This window comes from Oratosquilla oratoria, chromosome 23 (assembly GCF_046742065.1).
Source record: "Oratosquilla oratoria isolate Oo_2021 chromosome 23, ASM4674206v1, whole genome shotgun sequence".
NCBI lineage: Eukaryota > Metazoa > Arthropoda > Malacostraca > Stomatopoda > Squillidae > Oratosquilla > Oratosquilla oratoria.
In genome coordinates, this window is record NC_134799.1 from 47,802,900 (window position 1) to 47,826,202 (window position 23,303).

The window sequence follows — 23,303 nt, forward strand, 5'->3', positions numbered from 1 at the left end:
TTTTATTATTCTGGCGTAAAGTCCTCTTTTTTATTCCGATCTCATTTTTCAGACTGACCGTCATCCATTTGGGAGTATTACTATTTTTCCTTATTGCCTTGAGGGGAATAAACTTATTTTGTATACTTAAAACTAAGCTGTTTGGTTACTGTACATTTCATCCAAATCGCTGACCGGGCTGTTGACCTCGCGCTTGTAAGTGACCTAACCCAAGGTACGCATATTACCCTCCTTGATCCAACACCTGACTGCACTAATGACGTCCGGGCTGACCGTGTATCTTGCCCTGTCACAGCCCGCTCGGTCGGTCTCGTAAGCGATCAATTGTCCTAAATACTTTCTCACCTTATCAAAATTGGTTCTCCTGAAGCCCGGTACTAGAACGTTATTTGTACTATCTAATTCTTCCCATGTAATATTAAATCTTATTTCTTGATGATCGCTAGAGCATGGACTATCTCCCACATATACGTTTCTTGTTAGATGTTCATTATTAGTTAAAAGTGTATTCTCCCCCTCGTAGGATCGGTAAATATTTTGTTTTTAAAGAATTATCCTGCACCATATCTAAGAAATTTTGCGCTTCCTGGTCTACTGAAATTTCCCAGTCAATGTTTCTATAATTAAAATACCCCGTGATCACAACGTTTTTCTACTGGGACGCCCTACAAATTTCATGAATCAAGGGATCATTCTGCTCAATGCTGAGATTAGGAGGTCTATATAGGACGCCAATAATAAGTTTCTTATTCTTGCCTATAATCTCCACCAAATAGATTCCGTACTTTTCTCTTCCTTAATCGAATTGTTCATAATACAATTAGCTGTGTTTTTGACGAAAAGTGCTACTTACTCATCCCCGACTCCTGCCACCCTTGTGAAAAAGCTTAGGCCTTTCTATCTCGATTTCCGGGAGGAAATGTCCATCAGCCATATCGATCTAGGATTCAGTAAAATATATAATATGAAATCTCTCTATGTATGTTTTACCTCGCAGCAAATATAATTTATTCATTACGCTTCTGCTGTTTGTATAGTAAACCTTCAGTGTATCCCATCTCTACCTGATTAAGTGATTATTTTTACAGTCCCTCTCTGAGCTGTTTCTATTACCTAAACTATATTCCGATAATCCCACCCCCGACTTCCACGGGGGGAAAGGCGGTGAAATAAACACAGGAAGCTAACGGGAATTTATTTTGACCTTTTGTCCTCAACAGGACTTCTTCAGAGTACATATATTTGCAAATAATCAGCACACTGTGTACCCGCCAAAGATCTCCGCGTTCCACCACTGTCGACCTCACCCCTCCTCCCCCTTTGCTCTGCTTTGTGAAGTATTAAGCAGCCTGCCGTTCTTATTAATTTAATAAACCCATCGCAGTAGTTGTTCTTTGGATGGGAAGCGATGTATGCTGCTTCAGTTATTTTTCTCTATTTTTAGGAAGTTTACATAGACCACTAGCGAGTTTGATGTTCGATGGGCCCTGACGTCATTCCTGTGCTCATTTTTCCGCTTTTTAACTCTGCAAGTTTTTCCATAGTAGCTCATAGGACAGTTTCCACACGGTATCTTATAGATGACGCTATTTTCCTCCTTGTTGACCACGACTTTGTTTTGGTTCTTGACATATTCTTTGTTCCCGTGCAATTTTGATACCGGCTCTAGTGAGCAAACGTCTCAAATAGCCTGAGTGACACGCTTTTGGTACGGACAGATATTCACCGCTGTCAATTCCAGTCACGTCTCCTTTGTTCTTTATGCTTCATTTTGCTATCTTTAAAGTTTTTTTTTAATCGGTGCAATAACCCTCCCGGATAACAGAGTTTGGTGAAAAAATTGAAATTGTAATCTATCTCATCCTTAATGAATATATATTGTAGCTCTAAATTGAAACTACTACGATGATGGAAAATTGTAAACTGCGGAATAATATTATGGCCGTATATTTAAATCTTACACTCAAGCGGGTCAATACACCGACCGCTCACAGGAACTGATGAGCGTGCTTTCAATAACGTCACTTAAGATGCCTATGTTTCCATAATTGGAACTATTTACATATATACCCATGTCTAATATACAGTTGTTGTTTTTATATGAGATTACCCGTAGATTAATTATGCTATGTATATATACTCTGGTGAGCATTATGTGTGTAGACAATGTGCGACTGTTGCTAATGAAAGGTTATTTATAGAAATTCTGTGGTGGTCGCGAAAAGTGCGTAATAATACTCGTGGATTGGTTGTATGTATGAATGTATGTAAGAACATATGTATGTCGCTGACCTTAGCGACGAATGTACAGAAGAAGGTCCAGGCACCAGAAAATAGTACACTGAAATGAAGTAAAATAGAAAGGATAGTGGTGAAGAAGCTAACACCAAGAGTGATTTTATCAGTCACTGAAAATTGGATACCATCAACATTGCAAAATGGTGACACGCTTTCTTGCAGTGCCGAATTTTTGGAAACTCTGAATTGGCATTATGTTAACTGAAAGGGGAGTGGCAAATAATGCGTGATCTGGAAGGTGAACATTGACGTGGACGAGACATGTTACGCGAACGAGGAGTGCGTATTCTCGTGGGAAGTGGTATGTATGTATATATATATATATGTTTTGTTAAAAACAACTGCGCATTCGGCGCTACAAAGCTTCTTAAGTAGACTTTCAAGTCTTCTGAACGTGGATTTCTGGTTATCACAGGACAGACGGAATAATAGATTTCCAGTAGACATTAGGGACTTTAGTTGAGAAAGAATGTACAGACGTTTCGCTAAACGCAGTTAGCATTTTCAATGTAATAGAGACAGAGAGTACAGGACATAATAAACATAGAAAAAATGCTCTGGGAGAGGTCACAACGTAAGACGCGGGGGGAGGTCACGATGTAAGACACGGGGAGAGGTCTTACAAGGTAGAACAAGGTAAAACTCTCACCTTGTTCTACCGTGCCCAAATGTCCACAGCTCACCAGGAAGATGCGAAGGTTCTGAATAGAATTATTCACCGAAACATAAAACCCAAAAGTGAGAATGACAAAGATCGTCTCTCTATATATTACCGCAACAAAAAAACAGCTACACTTTTAATTAGAAACAACACTTCTCCTCGCCCCGAAGGTCCCGCTTGCACCAGCGTAGTATACAAATTTTCCTGCCCCCTAGAGGACTGTACGCCGCTCGACTGCTACGTTGGCCAAACGAGAACGACATTGTCGAGAAGAATGTCTTCCCACTTGTCAAGTGGAGGCCCCAAACTACACCTATTAGAAAAACACAACACACAAATCACAAGAAAACTTCTAGAAGACAACACCGTCATTCTCGCCAAGGAATCAGAAAAGTCTAGACTTTTCTTCCTGGAAACACTTATTATACGAGACATACAACCAACTATTAACAGACAAGTGGAAGCCCCTACATTACTCCCCAGCATGAAACCCCTCCCTAGGACTAGTAGCCCTCTCAACCACAACAACACACCTTCCAATCACACCGACACCCAAGTCCCTCTCCGACGTTCCGCCAGACTGATAGAGAGGACACTTGGCCCTCAACGGACATCTGCCCCACAGCAACAAAATCCCACATATGTACGTGACCTCTCCCCGTGTCTTACGTCGTGACCTCCCCCCGCGTCTTACGTTGTGACCTCTCCCAGAGCATTTTTTCTATGTTTATTATGTCCTGTACTCTCTGTCTCTATTACATTGAAAATGCTAACTGCGTTTAGCGAAACGTCTGTACATTCTTTCTCAACTAAAGTCCCTAATGTCTACTGGAAATCTATTATTCCGTCTGTCCTGTGATAACCAGAAATCCACGTTCAGAAGACTTGAAAGTCTACTTAAGAAGCTTTGTAGCGCCGAATGCGCAGTTGTTTTTAACAAAACATGTTTAAAAGAAAACCTGCTGCCAAGATTCACATATATATATATATATATATATATATATATATATATATATATATATATATATATATATATATATATATATATATATATATTGGAAGTAGGCCGTTAATAATGCATGCGTTGTTAAAGTCAACAGCTGAGATAGCATTATTCTATTTATAGAATATCTTTTCTATGATACGCACCGATGTGAGGTCGTCTGGATGTAGATATCTGACTAGAGTACTGAAGTCCATGGTGTTTTCCTCTAGACATCTTTCGGCTCTAATTAGCCATCTTCAGGAGGTGTTGTCTGGTTGAATTGTTGACAGAGAATGACGCGGTTTTTTCGTGTGGTTTATTTACCACCACACGATCAAACCGCGTCATTCTCTGTCAACAATTCAACCAGACAACACCTCCTGAAGATGGCTAATTAGAGCCGAAAGATGTCTAGAGGAAAACACCATGGACTTCAGTACTCTACTCAGAAATCTGCATCCAGACGACCGCACATTAGTGCGTAACATAGAATATATATATATATATATATATATATATATAGTTACGACTTTGGACCCGTCTAACGTCAAGACTTAATATCTACGCATATATTATACATGTGCACGTGTGTACTCATGTGTGCATTGACGTGATGCGAAAGTATGCCGGCTTTCCCACGATCTTTCTCATGCAGTGCCTACGCTTGCAACCGCCAGGCCGGCGTACGAAGGTGTCAAAATTAATACTGTTACCTTTATATACGTATTTATTTCTTCTTTTACAATGGTCAATGTGATTTATTCAATATATAAGGATTTATGTATGTGTATTATCTTTTGGATCTGTCTTGTCAATCTTGGGAACTGATTAACGTAATACTGGAAAAATGTAATTTTCTTGGGTTTCGTATCAGCCCGCTAATTGTGTGGGAAACATGATTATTTGTCACCTGTGCGCCTGCTTTCCCGACGCGCGCCTAATCCACACAATAAATGCGTGGGAACGGAGATTTTGGCAATAGCGTATTCCGGCCCCTTTCCACGTATCTATTAATGTCTATTTAGTCTTCATGAAAAAAAAATTAAGTTTCTTCTTGTAACTAAGATTGACAAGGTAACATTATTATTTATTATTTGTATGCCCCATTTTGTAAAGAATATGTCCATGGATATATTCTAAATATTTGATGTTCATTGCCTCTGGCGACATTTGGCAGCTCTTTTGTTTGCTCGCCAGGAAGGTATATACATGTCTTTCGTAACCGTCAAAGGGGCTCCGACTTTTTGCGGAGTCCCTCTCTATATAACCCATTTCATTGCTAGCCTTATACTTAAAAAATTTCTCTTTGTAGGACTTAGAATACTCTTGTCAAGTCGATAGATTTCTCGACTTTGAATATTTACGTATGTCCTAGCGACTTTAGCCATTCGTATTCTACAGGACTCATTGACGTGTTCTATTATTTACATTTGTACTATTTTGGCAAAACATTTTATATTGTGTGCATTTCTATGTATGGGATTTTTATACCATTGTGCTCGCTTGGCGACCTCTATCTTTCGACCTTGTTTATTTTTGAGAAGGAAATAATTACTAAAAAATTTAATAACACCCATAGTTTTATGAACCTGGCTTTTCCTCCCTAGTCGTCACAGGGAGAAGAGAAAAAGTGACGACCTTGCCAGGATCGAAGAGCAGAAGGAAGCCAGCAGATTCAACTCTCAATTTCGGTAAGATGGAGCTTAACCTCCGAGATTTCTTTGAGTCCCGAGACATTAGGGTCCTGCTAAGTGCAGATGTTTCACAGTTGCTAGAGATAGGAGACAGCCTAGAGTTAAGTATTATTGGCCAAAAATGCGACTAGATATTACCTCTCATGTAGCCCAATGTAGTTCTTGTGCCCAGAACAAAGGTTCTACGCACACTGCTCTCATCTTAGAGTACCCCACTCCTTCTCGCCCTTTTCAGACTATGGCTATAGACCTTTTACCACTGCCTCATAGTACTCAAGGTTCTGTGTATGTCCTTGTGTGTGTGGACCACTTTAGTCGTTTTTTAATATTGACTCCCTTACGTAACAAGTCTGCTCCAGTAGTAGCCCATGACTTAGTTTCTCATGTTTTTTGTCCATACACTACTCCTTCAGTGCTCCTTGGTGACAATGAGTCGGAATTTAGGAATGAAGTTTTAGCGAGCATTTGTGGGCGTTACACTATCACACGAACATTCGTGACTACTTCCCATCCTGCATCCAATGGTCTTGTGGAGAGGACGAATAGGAAGATTTTAGACATACTCAGGCACGTTGCTACTAACCTTCATGAATCTTGGGAAGATTGGCTTCCCCATGTCAGTGCTTGTGTTAACAACACTATTAATGTCTCTACAGGCAAGACGCCTCATTATGTTATCTATGGAGTGGAAAAATGGCTCCCTTATGATGTGCTTGATATTCCTTCTCGCCCCCTCTACAATATTGATGACTGGTCAACTCCAAAGTCACACTTTGCATTCTATTTACAGTTCTGTTAGAAATCAACTTGATGTTTCCAAGGCCAAGATATTAACAAACAGGCATCTACAGGCTAAACCTGTTAAAATTAGCATTGGGAATTATGTGTATAAAAGCATGCCTGACCGCCAATCTAAGCTCAATTGTAGATTTGTAGGTCTCTTTTTGGTAACGGAACAGTTACATCCTAATAAGTTCAAGATATTTTATCCTTCACAGGGACTGAGTGAGGTGTTACACGCGGATAGGCTTAAGGTTACAAAAGTGCCTATCCCTGCATTTACCCGGCCTCCCCTAATACCCCCTGTACAAACTATGCCTTGTATATCTACCCCTCATAATTATAATCTTCGGTCAAGGGGTCCTGTATCTACTTAAACTGTATTTGTGTATTGCTTATGATGTATTCATGATTTATTGTATTCTTTGTGATGTTTACCATTTTTGTGTCCCGTAGGTATAATGTGTAACTATTGTTTTGGTATTAAGTATCATGTCCCGGACGTCCGACAATTGCTGTGTTTTTCCCGTGTCTAACTGGCGTCAGTTCCCTTGTGTATTTCTAGTATTTGTGTAGAGTCACCTTGTGTATTTCTTGTGTTTGTGTACAGTTCTTTTGTGTATTCCTAATGTTTGTATACATTTCTTATGTGTGTTTCTTGTAATTGTATGCAGTACCTTATATTTTGTGTATATATTCCTATGTATTGTCCTTATGCAATGTAATTATGTGTATTACTTTTATGTTAGGGTGTGCTGTTGAGCCAATTTCTTTCCACACTTTTGTCATTCCCCTGTGGTGTGTGTGGAGTCAGATGTATATGTTGTCCATTTTGTCAGGCTGTGGTCAATTTTTTTTTTTTTTTTTTTTTTTTTTTTTTTTTTTTTTTTTTTATTTTTTTTTTCTTCTTTTTTTTTCTTTTTTTTTTTACTCGGTGGGGTCACCGAGGGGTGGTGGCCGAGCAATGTAATGGTGACATATAATATTCCTTGTGTGTTGTACATACATGTTTGTAATATTGTTTATTTATTATCATATATTTAATATATTATTGTGAGAACCAAGTGTTTATGTTAAGCATGTATGTTTCCCCGCCAAGTCTGAGCTTGTTGGCGTGGCTTGGCGTCGGAGTCAGTCTTGATTCTGCTTACGAAGCGACCGCACGCTTGTTTCTGTAGTGCTTTCTCACATTGTAACTAATACAGTATTTTACATTGTTGATATGGTTTAATTGGCCACCCCGTACAACCCGTGTCCTGAAATCCCTGGACAGTGGAAAGAGAATGGGTGGTTGTGGGGCATGAGTATTCTCGTACATTGGGAAATTGGCGAAGGGAGATAGCCACAGTGGGAGCCAAAGTCCAGGAAATTTGGGACGCCTGCCGGGACCACGCACGCTCCCTTCAAATTTGTGCGGATAATCAAAGAGGGGAACAAACTCATGTAAATCACTGCCCTAGGCTAATTAAACAAAACATAATACACTGATTTTATTATGATTCAAATTAATTTCACAACCAATGGCATGCAACTGAGTCATGAGTTTTATCTTCAATATTATGAACCTTTACAGTAATTCACTTATCAACTAACTGGGCAAGATACACATTTATGCATTTGTTTACCCTACCTGGCTAGCCCTGCGCGTTCTAATTCCTAGCTAAATGAAACAAAAATACCTTGAGTCATCTCTTTGGTCTCTCCGTTAATAGTGCACTGACTGGTAATGTCTTCAAATGAGTGGATGTCCTCGGTTGAACTGGATGCTGCCAATATTCGCGGATCCATGCGTTGTACAGGGGGCGGCGGTAACCATGCCTGTCCTTTGTCGTTGGCACTGCACGTGGTCGGGGAGGGGAATTGCGTCTGGTGGTTTCATTTCCCCTATCTTCCCCTTCACGTTCTAACTGTTCCTGAATACGAATTGAATCACTGGAGTGGGTTCGGCTATGAACCCGGATTGAACTTGTAATTCCGATTTCAGGGAATGTCACGAAGCACCTTTGTGGGTACGTCACGGTGGATACGTCACGAAACATATTCCCGCTTCAGCTAGTTTCCGGGGTACTTAGACTCACTGATGCATGATTAGCGCTGGCCAAACGAGGCACTATAAGAAGAAAAGTCCTCGGAAGACACCCTATGGTACAGCTTGACGTGTCTACTCCTTCCGTGAGGACGTGAAGCCTACTACCTACATCCGAGAGAAACGTGATGCCAACTGCCTGCTGGGCTCTTTAGCATGAGGTCCAGTGCACTCTTTACGGTGATCTTTTTTCTGATCACTAAATTTCGAGAGGAATGCACCGCAACGTTTGAGAAGGAGTTGAACTATTTCTTTTGAGGTAGTCACTAGTTACGAGGGAGGGATATATGATCCTAGCTAGCCTAATTAAAGCTAGCCTAGACAAGAAGTGGCAAGCGCGCAGGGGGGGGGGTTAATAAGTGAAACAAGTGATAAGCAAATTCCAATTATAATACATAGGTAAAATATACCAATCCTAATCATAAAGTACAAGGATACAAATGCAATATGGTGAACCAGTAAAACTGAGAAGTTAAACAATTTCAATCTTAACACTATAACATCTGTGATGCCTTCGATCATAGGCCTACGAAGAGACATCTTAGAACACGGGGGTGGGTAATTCCTGAATAAATAGGTATTGTCGAGAAGAATGTCTTCCCACTTGTCAAGTGGAGACCCCAAACTACACCTACTAGAAAAACACAGCACACAAATCACAAGAAAACTTCTAGAAGACAACGCCGTCATTCTCGCCAAGGAATCAGAAAAGTCTAGACTTTTCTTTCTGGAAGCACTTATTATACGAGACATACAACCAACTATCAACAGACAAGTGGAAGCCCCTACATTACTCCCCAGCATGAAGCCCCTCCCTAGGACTAGTAGCCCTCTCAACCACAACAACACACCTTCCAATCACACCGACACCCAAGTCCCTCTCCGACGTTCCGCCAGACTGATAGAGAGGACACTTGGCCCTCAACGGACATTTGTCCCACAGTGACAAAATCCCCCGTCATCCCACACATGTAATATGACCTCTCTCCGTGTCTTTTTTTTTTTTTTTTTTTTATTTAACTTATTACGCATTAGCGTCATACAGTGGGGGAGGTTTTCATAATGAATGTAGGAAGGCAACTGGTATGCACATGCTTACACACGTACACATACACTTATATACACATACAAATACATGGGTTGCAGGTAACATATACGACACTGGGTATTGTACATTCATTCAAAGGGGAATAAGACTGAGATGTCACGCAGGGCATCAGGTATTATGAGAACCCACCAAAGCGGGGGTAACGGACAAGTATTTCATCTAATCTATTTTGTGATAGGAGATGACGACAGATTGCATCTAATGGTAGTCCCTGGGGTATTAGATGTTTTACAGTGGGGCACGCTAGGCAGTAGTGCTCGATGGTGTTGGCTAGTGGAGCGTGGCATAGGCGACATTCTGTGAATACAGGCTCGCCCTCCACCCCGGCGACCTGCCACGGTGGACGGTAGCCTAGTCGCAGTCGGGCTGAGACAACATTGTGGCGACGAACCATAAGTCCCTTGCGGCGGTACTTGTATTTGTGGCGGCATACGGATTCGTAGTGGGTGATGGTGACACTGAAGGGTCTCTCGGTGTCCCGTCGACGTTGCTCAGGCAGAAGTGCAGCGGAGCGGACCCTGTTGAGGTAACATAGCAGGGAGAGAGGTCGTCCATCACCACGACGGGAGAGTCGGCAGGCTTCTTTTGCTAGGCGGTCTACTTTGGTGTTGTGGTGCAAACCTACATGAGATGGAATCCAAATAAATTCAATGCAGAGATTACGGATAGTTAGTAGGGATAGAAAGGAAAGGATTTGTTGTACAACAGAATGGTGAGTGGGATGAATAGCGGTGAGGGATTGCAGTGCAGGCTTAGAGTCACATATAATGACAGCATTCACTCCTCTTTGGCAAACGAGACTGATAGCATCTAAGATGGCGTATAGTTCACACAATGTGGAGCTGGAGTGATCTCTGAGTCGACGGCCGACCCAGCCCTCAGGAGGCGGCGGTAGGTCAGGTGAGTAGACTGCTCCTCCAGCTGCACCATCCGATTGTAGTGACCCGTCAGTGTAGAGGCGATGCGGAGCAGTGATGGAGGATGTTACCTGGGTAACATGTTCCAAGGCTAGCTGTAGTTGTAGAAGAGGTGGGTCACATTTTGCTGTAGGAGTGAAGCTAACCACAGGCGATGGTAGCGTCCACGGGGGAGGGCCTGGGGGTATGTCAGCTACTGGTACTTGTAAATCTAGGCTGCGAATGAAGGAGGAGATAGACTTTATAAGACGGCGACCGGGGGGCATGAGGCGGGGGACGGGCGGAGCGGGGCCGAGAGAATCTCTGACCAGTGCTGTGAAGTGCGGTGAGATGTGGGGAAAGTGTATACACTTAACTGTGAGGCAGGTGACATTAGAATAAATCCTCTCAACTAGGGATGGAAGCCGTAATTCCCGTTGCATGTTGACAATTCTGGTAGTCATTGGGCAACCGAGAATGATTCTCATGGCTTTATTATGAAAAATCTCCAGTGGCTCTAAAGCATATCGAGGAAGTTGAATTAAGGCAGGGGAGAGGTAATCAACAACAGAGCGTATAAAAGTAATATAGACAGTTCTGGCCACGGGGATGGAGATACCGGAAGAGTTGTTGGTGAGCCACTGGAGAGGCCGGAGCCGACGTTGTAGACGATCTAGCAATTCACGAATTACGGTATGGGATTGACGCCGGGCAGAAAGAGTTTCCGAGATTCGTACTGGTGCACCAAGGTAGCAGTACTGGGAGCTTAGTGGGATGATGCAGTCTCCAATCATGAACTCTGGCAGCGTGGCAGGAGGGCGGTAGGAGAAAATTCTGCTCTTCTGTGGGGAAGCAACAAGGCCACAGTTAGCAGAAGCTTGGGAGAGAGAAGTAAGAAAGAGTTGTAGGTGTGTTGGGGAGGTAGTGTGAATACATAGGTCATCTGCATAGCATGTAATTGTGACCTCAGGAATAGTGGGCAAAGACGTGAGGAGACGATGCATAAGTATATTAAAGAGAAATGGACTTAGTACCCCTCCTTGAGGAGTGCCGAGATGAAAATCCCGTGAGGAGCTGTAGGCACCGCTAAAGAAGACACGGGAGGTTCGGTTACTGAGGTAGCCCTTAATCCATCGTAGTAATTTACCCTTAATTCCAAAGTCAATTAATTGATCTAAAATAACGTCTCGGTTTGCTATATCAAATGCACTTTTTAGATCTATAAATGCCACAACACTGTCACGGGAGAGGCGAGAATATAAGTCGACGAGGCAGTGATGGGTGCTGCGTTGGGGTAGAAAGCCGAAGAGACGTGGAGAAAGGCAATCTTGTAGTTGGTACATCAGTCGGGTGAGCAAGATTCTTTCCATTACTTTGCAGAAGCAGGATGTAAGGGAGATGGGCCTGAAATTTGCTGTACCGGGCTTGGGTATGGGGATTATTGTACTCGTGGTCCAGGCATGTGGGATATATCCATCTCGTAGACACATATTGTAGAGGCGAAGGAGGGGGTTACCGGGTACACGGTGCAGTAATCGTAGCACATTGTAGGTAATGCCATCATCCCCAGGGGACGTGGCTTTACCTCTCAAGAGAGCACGTCGTAGTTCATCTTCAGTGATTGGTATATTTTCTTCATCATCCTCTTGCAGCAGAGCATGTACTAAGCGGAGTCCACGAGCAAAAGCACCGGAGGAGAGGGCATCCTGGACGGGGGTAGGTAGGTTGGCAGGGTTGGACTGGTTTGACCACGTGACGATGAGCTGTTCGGCAAATACGGTGGGGGAATGATGACGGGCAGTAGCAGGAGTCTTCTTAATTACCCTGCGAATAAGGTGCCACATGGAGGCTACACTAGTTTGGTGATTAATTCTGTCCGTGAATCTCTTCCAGGAGTCAGTACTTACACATTCTAGGAGGGTTGTCAAATCGTCTCTGGATTGCTGGTAACGATGAAGTAGTTCAGGAGATGGGTTAGTTTGGAACATGAGTCCAACGCGCTCCGCTTCTTTCTGTGCGTCCTGAAGTCGGGTGTCTAGGTACCACGAGTGAGGAGGAGGGCGACGTTGGAGGTGGGGTCATGATACGTAAAGCCTGTAAAAGTCGTGGGTGGCGGAGACAAGGCTATTGTATAACTGGTCGGGGGAGGAACAGTCTAAGGTAGGTAGTATGCAGGTCATGTATGAAATGTACGTCGGGCAGTATTTGGGGGGTATGGTAAGGCGAAGGCGTGTGATAGGGGGTGTAGGTATCGTAGGAAGAGAATAGTGGAAGAGAAGAGCAATATGGTCTGAGAATAATGCAGGTACTGAGGAGCACTGGATGCGGGATGATACCAAGCCAGAGGTGAGGACGTGGTCCAGGGTGCCTCCCCGGGAGTGTGTGGCGCCACCTGTGTCCCAGCGGGTCAGATGATGTTGTCGGATGAAGGATAGTAGGTGAACACCAGGGCGGTTAGTGGTGCCAGGACGATCTCCCAATGCAGGATGTCGAGCATTGAAATCCCCTGCGTATATTATACCTTTGATCGTAGGTGGTGGAAGAGTGGTTGGACGAAGACGTGCGGGAGCAGAGTAGATATTGCAGAGCTGTAGGATTCCGCCCCCAATTTCTATCTCGAAGAGTTGGAATGTTACGTCAGGGTCTGTAGAGGAGCGCAGAAGACGGTGTATCAGTGTATTGTGTATGTATGTTAGAAGACCGTTTCGTATCGTATGAATATAGGGGATATATCCGGGAAGGGAGGGTGCCTGTGGTGCAGTGTTGGGCCGGTTTGGAAACGCCTCCTGTAGAAAAATGACACAAGGGTGATGTGTCTGTACATATGCCTTCAATTGTGTGTACTTTTTGTGGTTGGTGATACCATTGATGTTCCATGAAAGGAGGTCTAGGTGAATGTTAGTTACGAACGTTGCGTTTGCTAGTAGGAGACCGGAGTGTGGAGGTGGATGGACGATTCGAGGAAGACTGGCTAGTACTGGGTTGTAACTTACAGAGTTTGTCGAGACGAGTTGCAATGGATTCCATTCTCTCGGCAAGCATGGAGATGGAGGAGACGAGGGTTTGTTGGGATTCCACCAGTGTGGAGAGTCTGGTGGCAGTAGTAGTTTGGCCTGAGACAAGGCTGTCAACCCTGGTGTCAATGGAGGCGAAGCGGTCCTCGAGTGCTGCACATCGCGCCTGAAGGGCTGCAACGGCCTTACGGAGGGCAGCGTCTTGCTGAGGGGGGGGGAGCAGAGAGGACAGTCCGGGCAGGAGGAGGTGGTGGGGCTGAGGTGGGGCCATTGGTCTGGGTCTGGCGCCGAGTACAGCCGTGCCAGACGTTGACACCTGGCTGTAGACATCGGGGGCACTTCCATTGTGATGGGTTCGGCTGTGGTGGAGGTTCAGAGGTGGAAGTAGTCGCAGATGGGGGCGGGGGCGCACTTCGGACGGGACATTCTCTGGATTCATGGGCGGCGGCACACCAGGCACACTTAGGGGAGGCGGAGCAGTACCTGGATATGTGACCGATACCCCAACACCTGTAGCACCAGGGTCGGTCGTCACGGAGTCTTTGGACTTGACACGGGGGGAGGAGAGGGAGGAAGTCAAAGGTAATGGTGTCGGGGGGTGTTTCGGGGAGGCTCCACACAATAACAATGCGGTTGATGGGGGTACCGTTCTGCATGAAGCGCCTGGCTGAGTGTACTCCTGGGAGCTGTAGGGCAAGCTTGTGATCCACGTCAACGGGATAGCGAGTGAGCAGGTATTGGGGGTACTTACGTGGTCTTTCGGGGGAGTCTTGAGGGAGAAGAGGCAGTGACATAAATTCATTTGTAGTAACTCGGTCCAGGATGTCTGTGCGTTGTCTTGATATGTAGATGAATCGAGAGGTGAGTGCAGCCATCTTAACCTCGGCCGTATCCCGTTGCAGGTGGAAAGTCTTGGTGATAGTTGACAGCCAGTGGAGTTTAACTTCTGTGGATGGGTTCCCGCTAAAGGCCAACTTAATATACTTGTCTCGGGGAGCAAATGCTGGAAGGGCGGGTGAGGGTCGGGTGGGGGCAACGGGAGTAGCACTGTGATTAGGCAGGGTAGGGCGAATAGGAGCCTTATTACACTCACTTGAGGTTCCCTTGATCGTCTTGGCAGCAGGCGGTTGACATTCTCCTGCGGGGAAGGTAGAGGTGTCGTCGGCCCGCCGTTTGGTACTGGGGAGCGCTGTAGACTGGTGGGTATCATGCTGGGTGGTTGTTGGAGGGTGATGGGGAGTGGAGGTAGGACGAGGCAGGTCGGGCCAGTGGTTAACACTAATGTCGTCATCAGTGTCGGAAATCATTAAGTCCTGCTCTAAGCTGGACGCCGCTTCCGACCCCGAGTATTCCATCGAGGAAGGGAGGGCCTTGATAAGAAGGTAGGCTGATTTACTAGCGCGCAGTAGTTTGTAGCACTGTAACACAACTTGAGACAGCCGGTACGAGTCGTTAACGACGAGCACTGGATTCAAGTAGTTGACGGCGATAGTTTCGCACCTTCAGGTGTAGGTCCGTTCTCGACGAGAGCCAAGCACGGAATGTCTCCGTGTCTTACGTTGTGACCTCCCCCCGTGTCTTACGTTGTGACCTCACCCAGAGCCTTTTTTTTTAATGTTTATTATGTCCTGTGCTCTCTGTCTCTATTACATTGAAAATGCTAACTGCGTTTAGCGAAACGTCTGTACATTCTTTCTCAACAAAAGTTCCTAATGTCTACTGGAAATATACAGAAATAGTGTTACATAAATGAGCTAAGGAAAGGTCACAAACAAACAAATAATATGAAATAAGTACGAACATAGGAGAGGTGAACAAAAGGACAAAAACCCAAGCAATGACAAATGATTACCCTCGCCGTGGGGTGGTCAAATATTCACCGCGCTGTGAGGTGGAAGAGTAGACATCATCAACATGGAAATATGCGATCATGGCTTTAGAAGAAGGGAGAATTTGGAGATCTTGAAGCTGCTTATTCATGTCGGGGTTGCTGTGTTTGATATGCAACGCTTCGATGATCGCAAGTCTTTTGTGGTCTTTTTCCGTGGCAATATTGGAAGTACCCTTTACGAGGTCTTCTCTTGTGAGTCGTAGTTGGTGGTGGTTACTGTAATGATTTTGGATACCCGGTCTATTTCTCTGTGGACGTTTTTCCACTCACTACAGTGGGACAGTGGATTGGCATGGTGTATAATATATATATATATATATATATATATATATATATATATATATATATATAGTATTATTTTATTATTTATTGTAACCATATTTACATTATGTATGATAAAATATATTTTGTTTGTATAAGATATCGCAGATGCGATGCGTGTCTTATTTTGGCGCGAACGCCAGCGTGGCGTCAGTGTCGAAGACGGCCTTGTTGAGGGTGCACGCATTTGTTGATTGTGTCATTTTGTGTGTATCCAAATATAAAATTTAGTATTTATTTGCGCACTCATTAGCCACCCAGAACATTAAATGGTGGCAGCGGAAAAACAATCACTGTGCACGCCTCCACAGACTAAATTTAGAGTGCTGAACGTCCGTTGTGTTCTTTTTCTCTCTCCCATTTTCCTTTCCACAGGCTACAGGATTTGTTAATAGTGAGACGTACTATTGTTTTCTCATTGTGGACCAGTGACTTTTTTTACGTACACATAGCCCCAAATACCAGCAACAGACATTGTTCAGGACCCTTGGGTACATGCTGCTGTGTGATTTAATTTGGCCAACGTTTTCCCCGAGAATCTTCGTGGCCGGCCTTCTTTGGGACTGATATCGCTGGCTGCTTTAGTGGGACGGTCGTCTCAAGTCACTTCGTGACTTGCAGTTTAAATTGTTCCGTGGATGAAGACGGATTCGTGGTTGCAGTCTCAAAATTTTCGGTCGACGGCTCCCCGGCCTTGTCTATTGCAAGCGTTCGCTCTGCGCCGCAGACATTGGCTACCTTGTCACTTAACAGTTTTGTATAATTTTTGCCTTCGGCATACTTGCATTGTAATTTTTTTTAGATTTTGTGAATATATTGTGAATATATACAAAAAAAAAATCACCTATCCGGTCGTGCCTTGGGCGGCCATTTGTATGACGTCACTCTTTGTTTACCTTTGGAAATGTAACCCCCTTAGTCTTGGGTACATTTACGTATCAGTGCATTATACATTTTTTTTTTTTTTTTGTACGTAATTTTGCTAATTACGTTCTTCCTATAATTTTTCTTCATTATTGATATATGCATTGCATTGTTTCTGTGTTTCAATGCTTCTGTTTGTGTGAATTATATCATTTTCTTACGTTCGTGTCCCATGTCCATGTGATTTCTCTATATTATTATTATTATTATTATTATTATTTTTTTTTTTTTATACATTATTTCATGCTTGTGCTAGTGTGTTGTAATTGCATTAATTCTTGCTTGGTGTCAGTGTTTTCGTATGCTCTTACGCAGTAGGTTACAGTTGCCAGCTCCTATCATGTCTAAGTCAAAGGGGCCTTCGTTTATCAGTCCACTAAACTCATCTGAGACAATGGCTCACAAGTTGACGTTGCTCCATCAGGACCCGTCAGTCATTAAATTCTCTGGTCAAGATCCTCATTATAGGGCGGCTGATTTTATCCGCCAATGTGAGGACGCTTTTGTCCATTCAACTGTTTGGACGGGGCCTGAAAAGATCTCCTTTGTGAGGTCCCAGATTGTGCCAAATTCTCTAGCATCGGAGTTACTTTCAGCGTCGTGTTTAGATCCCAAATCGCTGGACTATAATTATGACACCTTTAGGTCTAACTTCCTTAAACTTTTTCCAGATAACCCTGATGGTGGTTCGTTCCATTGGTGCTTCAAACTGGCTGATACTCTCGTATCCCGACTGGGCACTCTTGATTATAGACGGGCGCAAGCTCAGGCCAGTATCCTTGCTGTTGACGCTTTAGAGTCACTTTCACATTCCGATTGGGTATATAATGGCAATATCACTTTAGATAGATTTCTTCTTATCATTGAATTTCTCTTCTATATCCTTTTTTTGGTGCCTTCTGAGAGAAGAGCAGCATCTTCTCTCATGTATAAGCCTGATGAGACTCTATTGTCTTTTGCGTCACAGCTTTCCCGTAAACTAGGGGAAGTACCGTTTAGTTCCTTGTGTATTAGCAATGCTCATCAACATGGTCATGTCCCTTGTTCTCCTCAGTCCTCTCAATCTACAGTTCCTACTCATAGTTCCCCTCAATCTACAGTTACCCCCCCTCCCCTGTTATGTACCTTTTGTAACAGGTCTGGTCATACGAGCGACTTTTGTTACCACCGTAGGCGCCAGGTACACAAGTCAAGACTGTCCCCTGTTCGCAGGAGTGTACCTACTGTTTCTTCTAATCTGTCGCATGACCTTTCCAGAGTAGAACTTCCAGGTAGACTCAGTTATTGCTATATCCATGGTCATTGTAAACACTCGACTGATCAATGTTTCAAGGTTTTGAAACTTAGGGATGAGACTTCTCATCAGCCTCGTCAATCCCATTTTCCCCAGCGCGTGTTTCACAACCCAAAGAGTTGAACAGCAATGTTCGGTCTCAAATAATTCCCTTTGTGGCTGTTGAGTCTTCTCAATTACTTACCTTTCAATTTCTTACTAGGGATACGCCTCTTTCTGTCACTGTAGATACAGGTGCAGAATGTAGTCTGTTAAGTAGAAAGACTTACTTTGCTCTACGGGAATTGTATAATCTCCCTTTATCTCCCTTTTGTAATACTTTGCATTCTGTGCAAGGTTCTCCCTTGCTTGTTCTTGAATCAGTTTGTCTTCCCTTACAGTTTCCCTCGCGTGCTACAGTCTTCAATGTCACTTTTGCTGTTGTCTCTCGCATTGCCCTTAAGTGTGATTGTCTCTTGGGTATTGATGCTCTTACAGCCCATAGCATAGATATTTCTCCTAGTCGCCGTGTAGTGACTTTCTGCAATTTTGATATCTCTGCTTCGGATAGGCCAGTTTCTGTTTGTGATTCTCCTGTGCTTGATCAGTCCGCACATGTGCCTGTCCCGACTTCTAAGCGCTCTACCCCTGTTGCTCATTGTGCTGCTGTTGTTGTAGGAGAGCATCTTATTGAACCTTCAAGTTCTGTTCGAGTTCCGGTGCGCGTCTCAGGTGCCCCGATAGGGTCTGACGTTCTCTTATTGCCTGACTCTATTCGTATTCGTCGGCTTGCCCTAGAAGGAACTCTCTCCACTATTCGCGAGGATCATGTTACCACAGTGATGGTAACCAATGTCACGGGTGCTCCTATTCCTCTCTCTCCTGGCAGTCACTTAGGCTCCTTTGAGGTGGTACACGTTGCTGCTTTCCAGGATTCGCCTATTATAGCAGCCTCTGTTCTACAGTCTCCTCCAACACGTGACCCTGCTCACTTAGCTTCTGAGCTTGCTACATTTGTAGGCGAGATTGATTTTCCTAAAGAGACGCCTCGTCTCCTTGACCTGTTAGTTACCCACCGTCAGGTTTTGGCTTTACCAGGTGATCCGTTAGGGGTTACGGATCGTGTGGTTCATAGAATTGATCTTCAGCCAGGCACTCGTCCTGTTTACGTCCCCTCTTACAGGCTACCTCACTCTCGTCGGCTTATAGCCCAGTCCTTGGTTGACGATTTATTGAATGAAGGTGTTGTACAGGAGTCCCACTCAGAGTGGAACTCGCCTCTTCTCCTGGTGCCTAAGAAAGATGGATCTTTTCGTCCTGTTGTTGATTACAGGAAAGTCAATGAGGTCACTCTTCCAGATCATTATCCTCTGCCTATCTTAAGCGAGCTTCTTCAGTCCATTGGCACTGGTAATACGGTGTTCACCACCTTAGATTTAAAAGCAGGTTTTTGGCAGATACCACTGGAGGAGAAGTCTCGTAAATTCACGGCCTTCTCGACTCCCAGTGGGCACTATGAATGGCTTCATTGCCCCATGTGTTTGCGGAATGTTCCTTTGACTTGCCAGCGTTTAGTTAACTCCATTTTTCATGGCTTAGTTGGGAATGGACTTTTTGTTTACCTGGATGATTTGATTCTAGTTTCCAAAGATGTGGAAAGCCACTTTTCTAAGTTGTGCATGGTCTTGCAACGTTTTTCTGAAGTTGGGTTGAAACTCAACTTACCCAAGTGTTCCTTTTTCAAGGCTAGTATCCAGTTCCTAGGTCATGTTGTAGACAAGCATGATATCCATACCACAGGTGAAAAGATCAAGGCAGTCAAGGACTTCCCTATGCCGAAGTCAGTTGAAAATGTACGTTCCTTCCTTAGACTTGCAGGATACTATCATGCATTCATTAAAGACTTTGCTTCAATTGCTTCCCCTCTCACTCGCCTTCTCAAGAAGGACTCTTCCTTCCAGTGGCGTGATGTCCATCAAACAAGCTTTGATTCCTTGAAGCTTGCTCTTACTGAAGCACATGTGTTGGCTTTCCCTGATTATAGTATTCCCTTTATTATTTGTACAGATGCTTCTGGTACAGGTATTGGAGCTGTACTCATGCAACAAGTAGATGGATGAAGACCTCATGTTATTGCATATGCTAGTCGCATTCTTAATAAGCCTGAGTCCCGTTACTCTGTTACTCATTTAGAGGCCCTGGCAGTGGTGTGGGCTTTAAAGCACTTCCGTGATATCATTTTTGGATATCCTATTACAGTCTACACGGACCACACTGCTGTCACTCAGCTTTTTAAGGGCAAGAATCTGTCAGGCCGCCTAGCCAGATGGTTCCTCACGATCGAGGAATTCAATCCAACCCTAAAGCATATCCCTGGGCATGCGAACCACGTTGCTGATGCACTTTCACGGAATATCCCTGTTGCTGCTGTTACCGTGATTCATAACTTTTCCCTGCAAGATCTGGTCAAAGCTCAGCGTGAAAACCCTGTTTGGTCTGCTGTCATTTATGCTTTGGAGTCTGGTGATGATTCCACCTTACCAGCTTTACCAGTACCTCTGTACCAATTTTCCCTGCAGGACAAGGTTCTCATTCGTAATGTGGAAGTGTTTGAGCAAGATGTGGCACAGCTAGTGATCCCTGAGTCTCTAGTTCCCGTTGTTTTGTCCCTTGCTCATGATGTCCCTCAGGCTGGTCACCCAGGTCGTGACAAAACTCTGGCTATGGCGCGGAAGAAGTATTATTGGCCTAAAATGCCACTATACATTACCTCTCATGTAGCCCGGTGTAGTTCTTGTGCCCAGAACAAAGGTTCTACGAGCACTGCTCCCATCTTAGAGTACCCTACTCCTTCTCGCCCTTTTCAGACTGTGGCTATAGACCTTTTGTAACTGCCTCGTAGCACGCAGGGCTCTGTGTATGCCCTTGTGTGCGTGGATCACTTTAGTCGTTTTGTGGTCTTAGCTCCCTTACGTAACAAATCTGCACCAGTTGTAGCACATGCTTTAGTTTCCCATGTGTTGTATCCATACACCACTCCTTCGGTGCTCCTTAGTGATAATGGGACTGAATTTAGGAACGAGGTTTTGGCAGGTATTTGTGAACGTTATGGTATCAAACAGACATTCGTGACTGCTTATCATCCAGCGTCCAATGGTCTTGTGGAGAGGACGAACAGGAAAATTTTAGAGATCCTACGTCACCTTGCTAGTAATTTTCATGAGTCTTAGGAGGATTGGCTTCCCCATGTTAGTGCTTGTATCAATAGCACCATTAATGTTTCCACAGGAAAAATGCCTCATTATGTTCTCTTTGGAGTTGAGAAACGGCTCCCATATGATGTGCTTGACAGCCCTGCTCGTCCCCTCTACAATGTAGATGACTATAGTAAACTACAGAGTCATGTGCTGCATGCCATTTATACTTCTGTTAGGGATAAACTGGATGTTTCAAAGGCCGACATGTTGAAACAACAACATGCTCGTGCAACACCTGTGACCATCAGTGTTGATGATCATGTTTTCAAAAGCATGCCTGATCGCCAGTCAAAATTAAATTGTAAATTTGAGGCCCCCTTTTGGTGACTGAACGCCTACATCCTAATAAGTTCAGGATTTTTTTACCCCTCTACAGGCCTTAGCGAGATTTCTCACGGTGATAGGCTCAAGAAGACTCAAGTGCCTATCCCTACCTTTACCCGGCCTCCTCCTGGGCCCACAGCAAGAACTTTGCCTTGTTTAGCTACCCCTCATTGTTATGACCTTAGGTCAAGCAGTCCTTTAATTACCTGAACTTTCATTGTGTAGTGTTATGTATTCTTGTGATGTTTCCCATTTATGTATTCTTGTGATGTTTCCCATTTATATATTCTTGTGATGTTTCCCATTTATGTATTCTTGTGATGTTTCCCATTTATGTATTCTTGTGATGTTTCCCATTTGTGCATTCTTGTATTGTATTTTGTCGTGTTTCCCATTTGTGTATTCTTGTATTGTATTTTGTTGTGTTTAGATATTAAGTATCATGTCCCGGACGTCCGGCAATTGCTGTATTTGTATTTTTGTTAACTGGCGCTAGTCTTATGTTCCTTTTTGTGTTTGTATGTTTTGCCTTTATGTCCTCATATATGTATGTGTTTACTTAATGTATTTGGGTGTGCTATTACATCCTTTTATCCCACACTTCTGTCTGCCACTGTTGTGTATGTGGTATGTGTGTGGCTTGTCTTTGTGTCATTTAGATTCTCTTTGACTCGGTCATTTTTTTTTTTCTTGTTTGCTCGGTGAGGGCACCGAGTGGCGCGGGCCGAGCGATGTGTTGGCATGGTGTATAATATATATATATATATATATATATATATATATATATATATATATTGTATTTTATTATTTATTGTAACCACATTTACATTATGTATAATAGAATGTATTTTGTTTGTATAAGATATCGCAGATGCTATGCGTGTCTTGTTTTGGCGCGAACGCCAGCGTGGCGTCAGTGTCGAAGACGGCCTTGTTGAGGGTGCACGCATTTGTTGATTGTGTCATTTTGTGTGTATCCAAGTATAAAATTCAACTTTAATTTGCGCACTCATTAGCCACCCAGAACAACAGCGCTCTCCTGACGAAAGCCGCGATAGTAGTCTCTTCAAGTGGGAAAACATCCGCAGAGAAATAGACCGGGTATCCCAAACGCTTGTAGACAATGGATACCCACACCATGTCGTTTCCAGTGTGGTCAAACGTACTATAAACAAGTGGTATAACCAGAAAAACAACTCCTTACAGATCATCCCGCCTAGCAACAAAATTAATTTATATTATAAGTCTCAGATGTCAACCTTGTATAAGACCGAGGAACGTATTATCAAGGACATAATTAAAAGAAATGTCAAACCTATTAACGAGAGCGACAGGTTAAATCTGGTCACTTTCAACAAAAACAAGAGGATTAGTAACCTGATCATGAGAAATAACACCACTCCTGAACGCCCTCTCCTTCAACGTAGTCATGCCGTATACAAAATTGTATGCCAACGTGAGGACTGTGGGCCTCATGCGTCGTATATTGGTATGACTACCACTAGAGTATCGAGAAGGCTTACTTTTCTTTAATCTGCAGGCGCCATCAAAATCATTACAGTAACCACCACCAACTACGACTCACAAGAGAGGACCTCGTAAAGGGTACTTCCACTATTGCCACGGAAAAAGGCCACAAAAGACCTGCGATCATTGAAGTGTTGTATATCAACTCAGCAACCCCGACATGAATAAGCAGCTTCAAGATCTCCAAATTCTCCCTTCTTCTAAAGCCATGATCGCATATTTCCATGTTGATGATGTCTACTCTTCCACCTCACAGCGAGGTGA

The 23,303-nt window shown here is 43.8% G+C and overlaps 1 protein-coding gene across 1 annotated transcript in view; it reads right to left on the bottom strand.

Annotated features, from left to right (window-relative positions):
• Positions 1–9,498: 9,498 nt before the first annotated feature.
• LOC143037690 (uncharacterized) overlaps positions 9,499–23,303 on the bottom strand; it is a 48,659-nt gene continuing 34,854 nt past the window's right edge. The window contains exon 2 of the mRNA XM_076206230.1: positions 9,499–10,233. Within this exon, the coding sequence (XP_076062345.1) occupies positions 9,728–10,233 (506 nt within the window). The 3' untranslated portion in view covers positions 9,499–9,727. The remainder of the gene's footprint in view (positions 10,234–23,303) is intronic.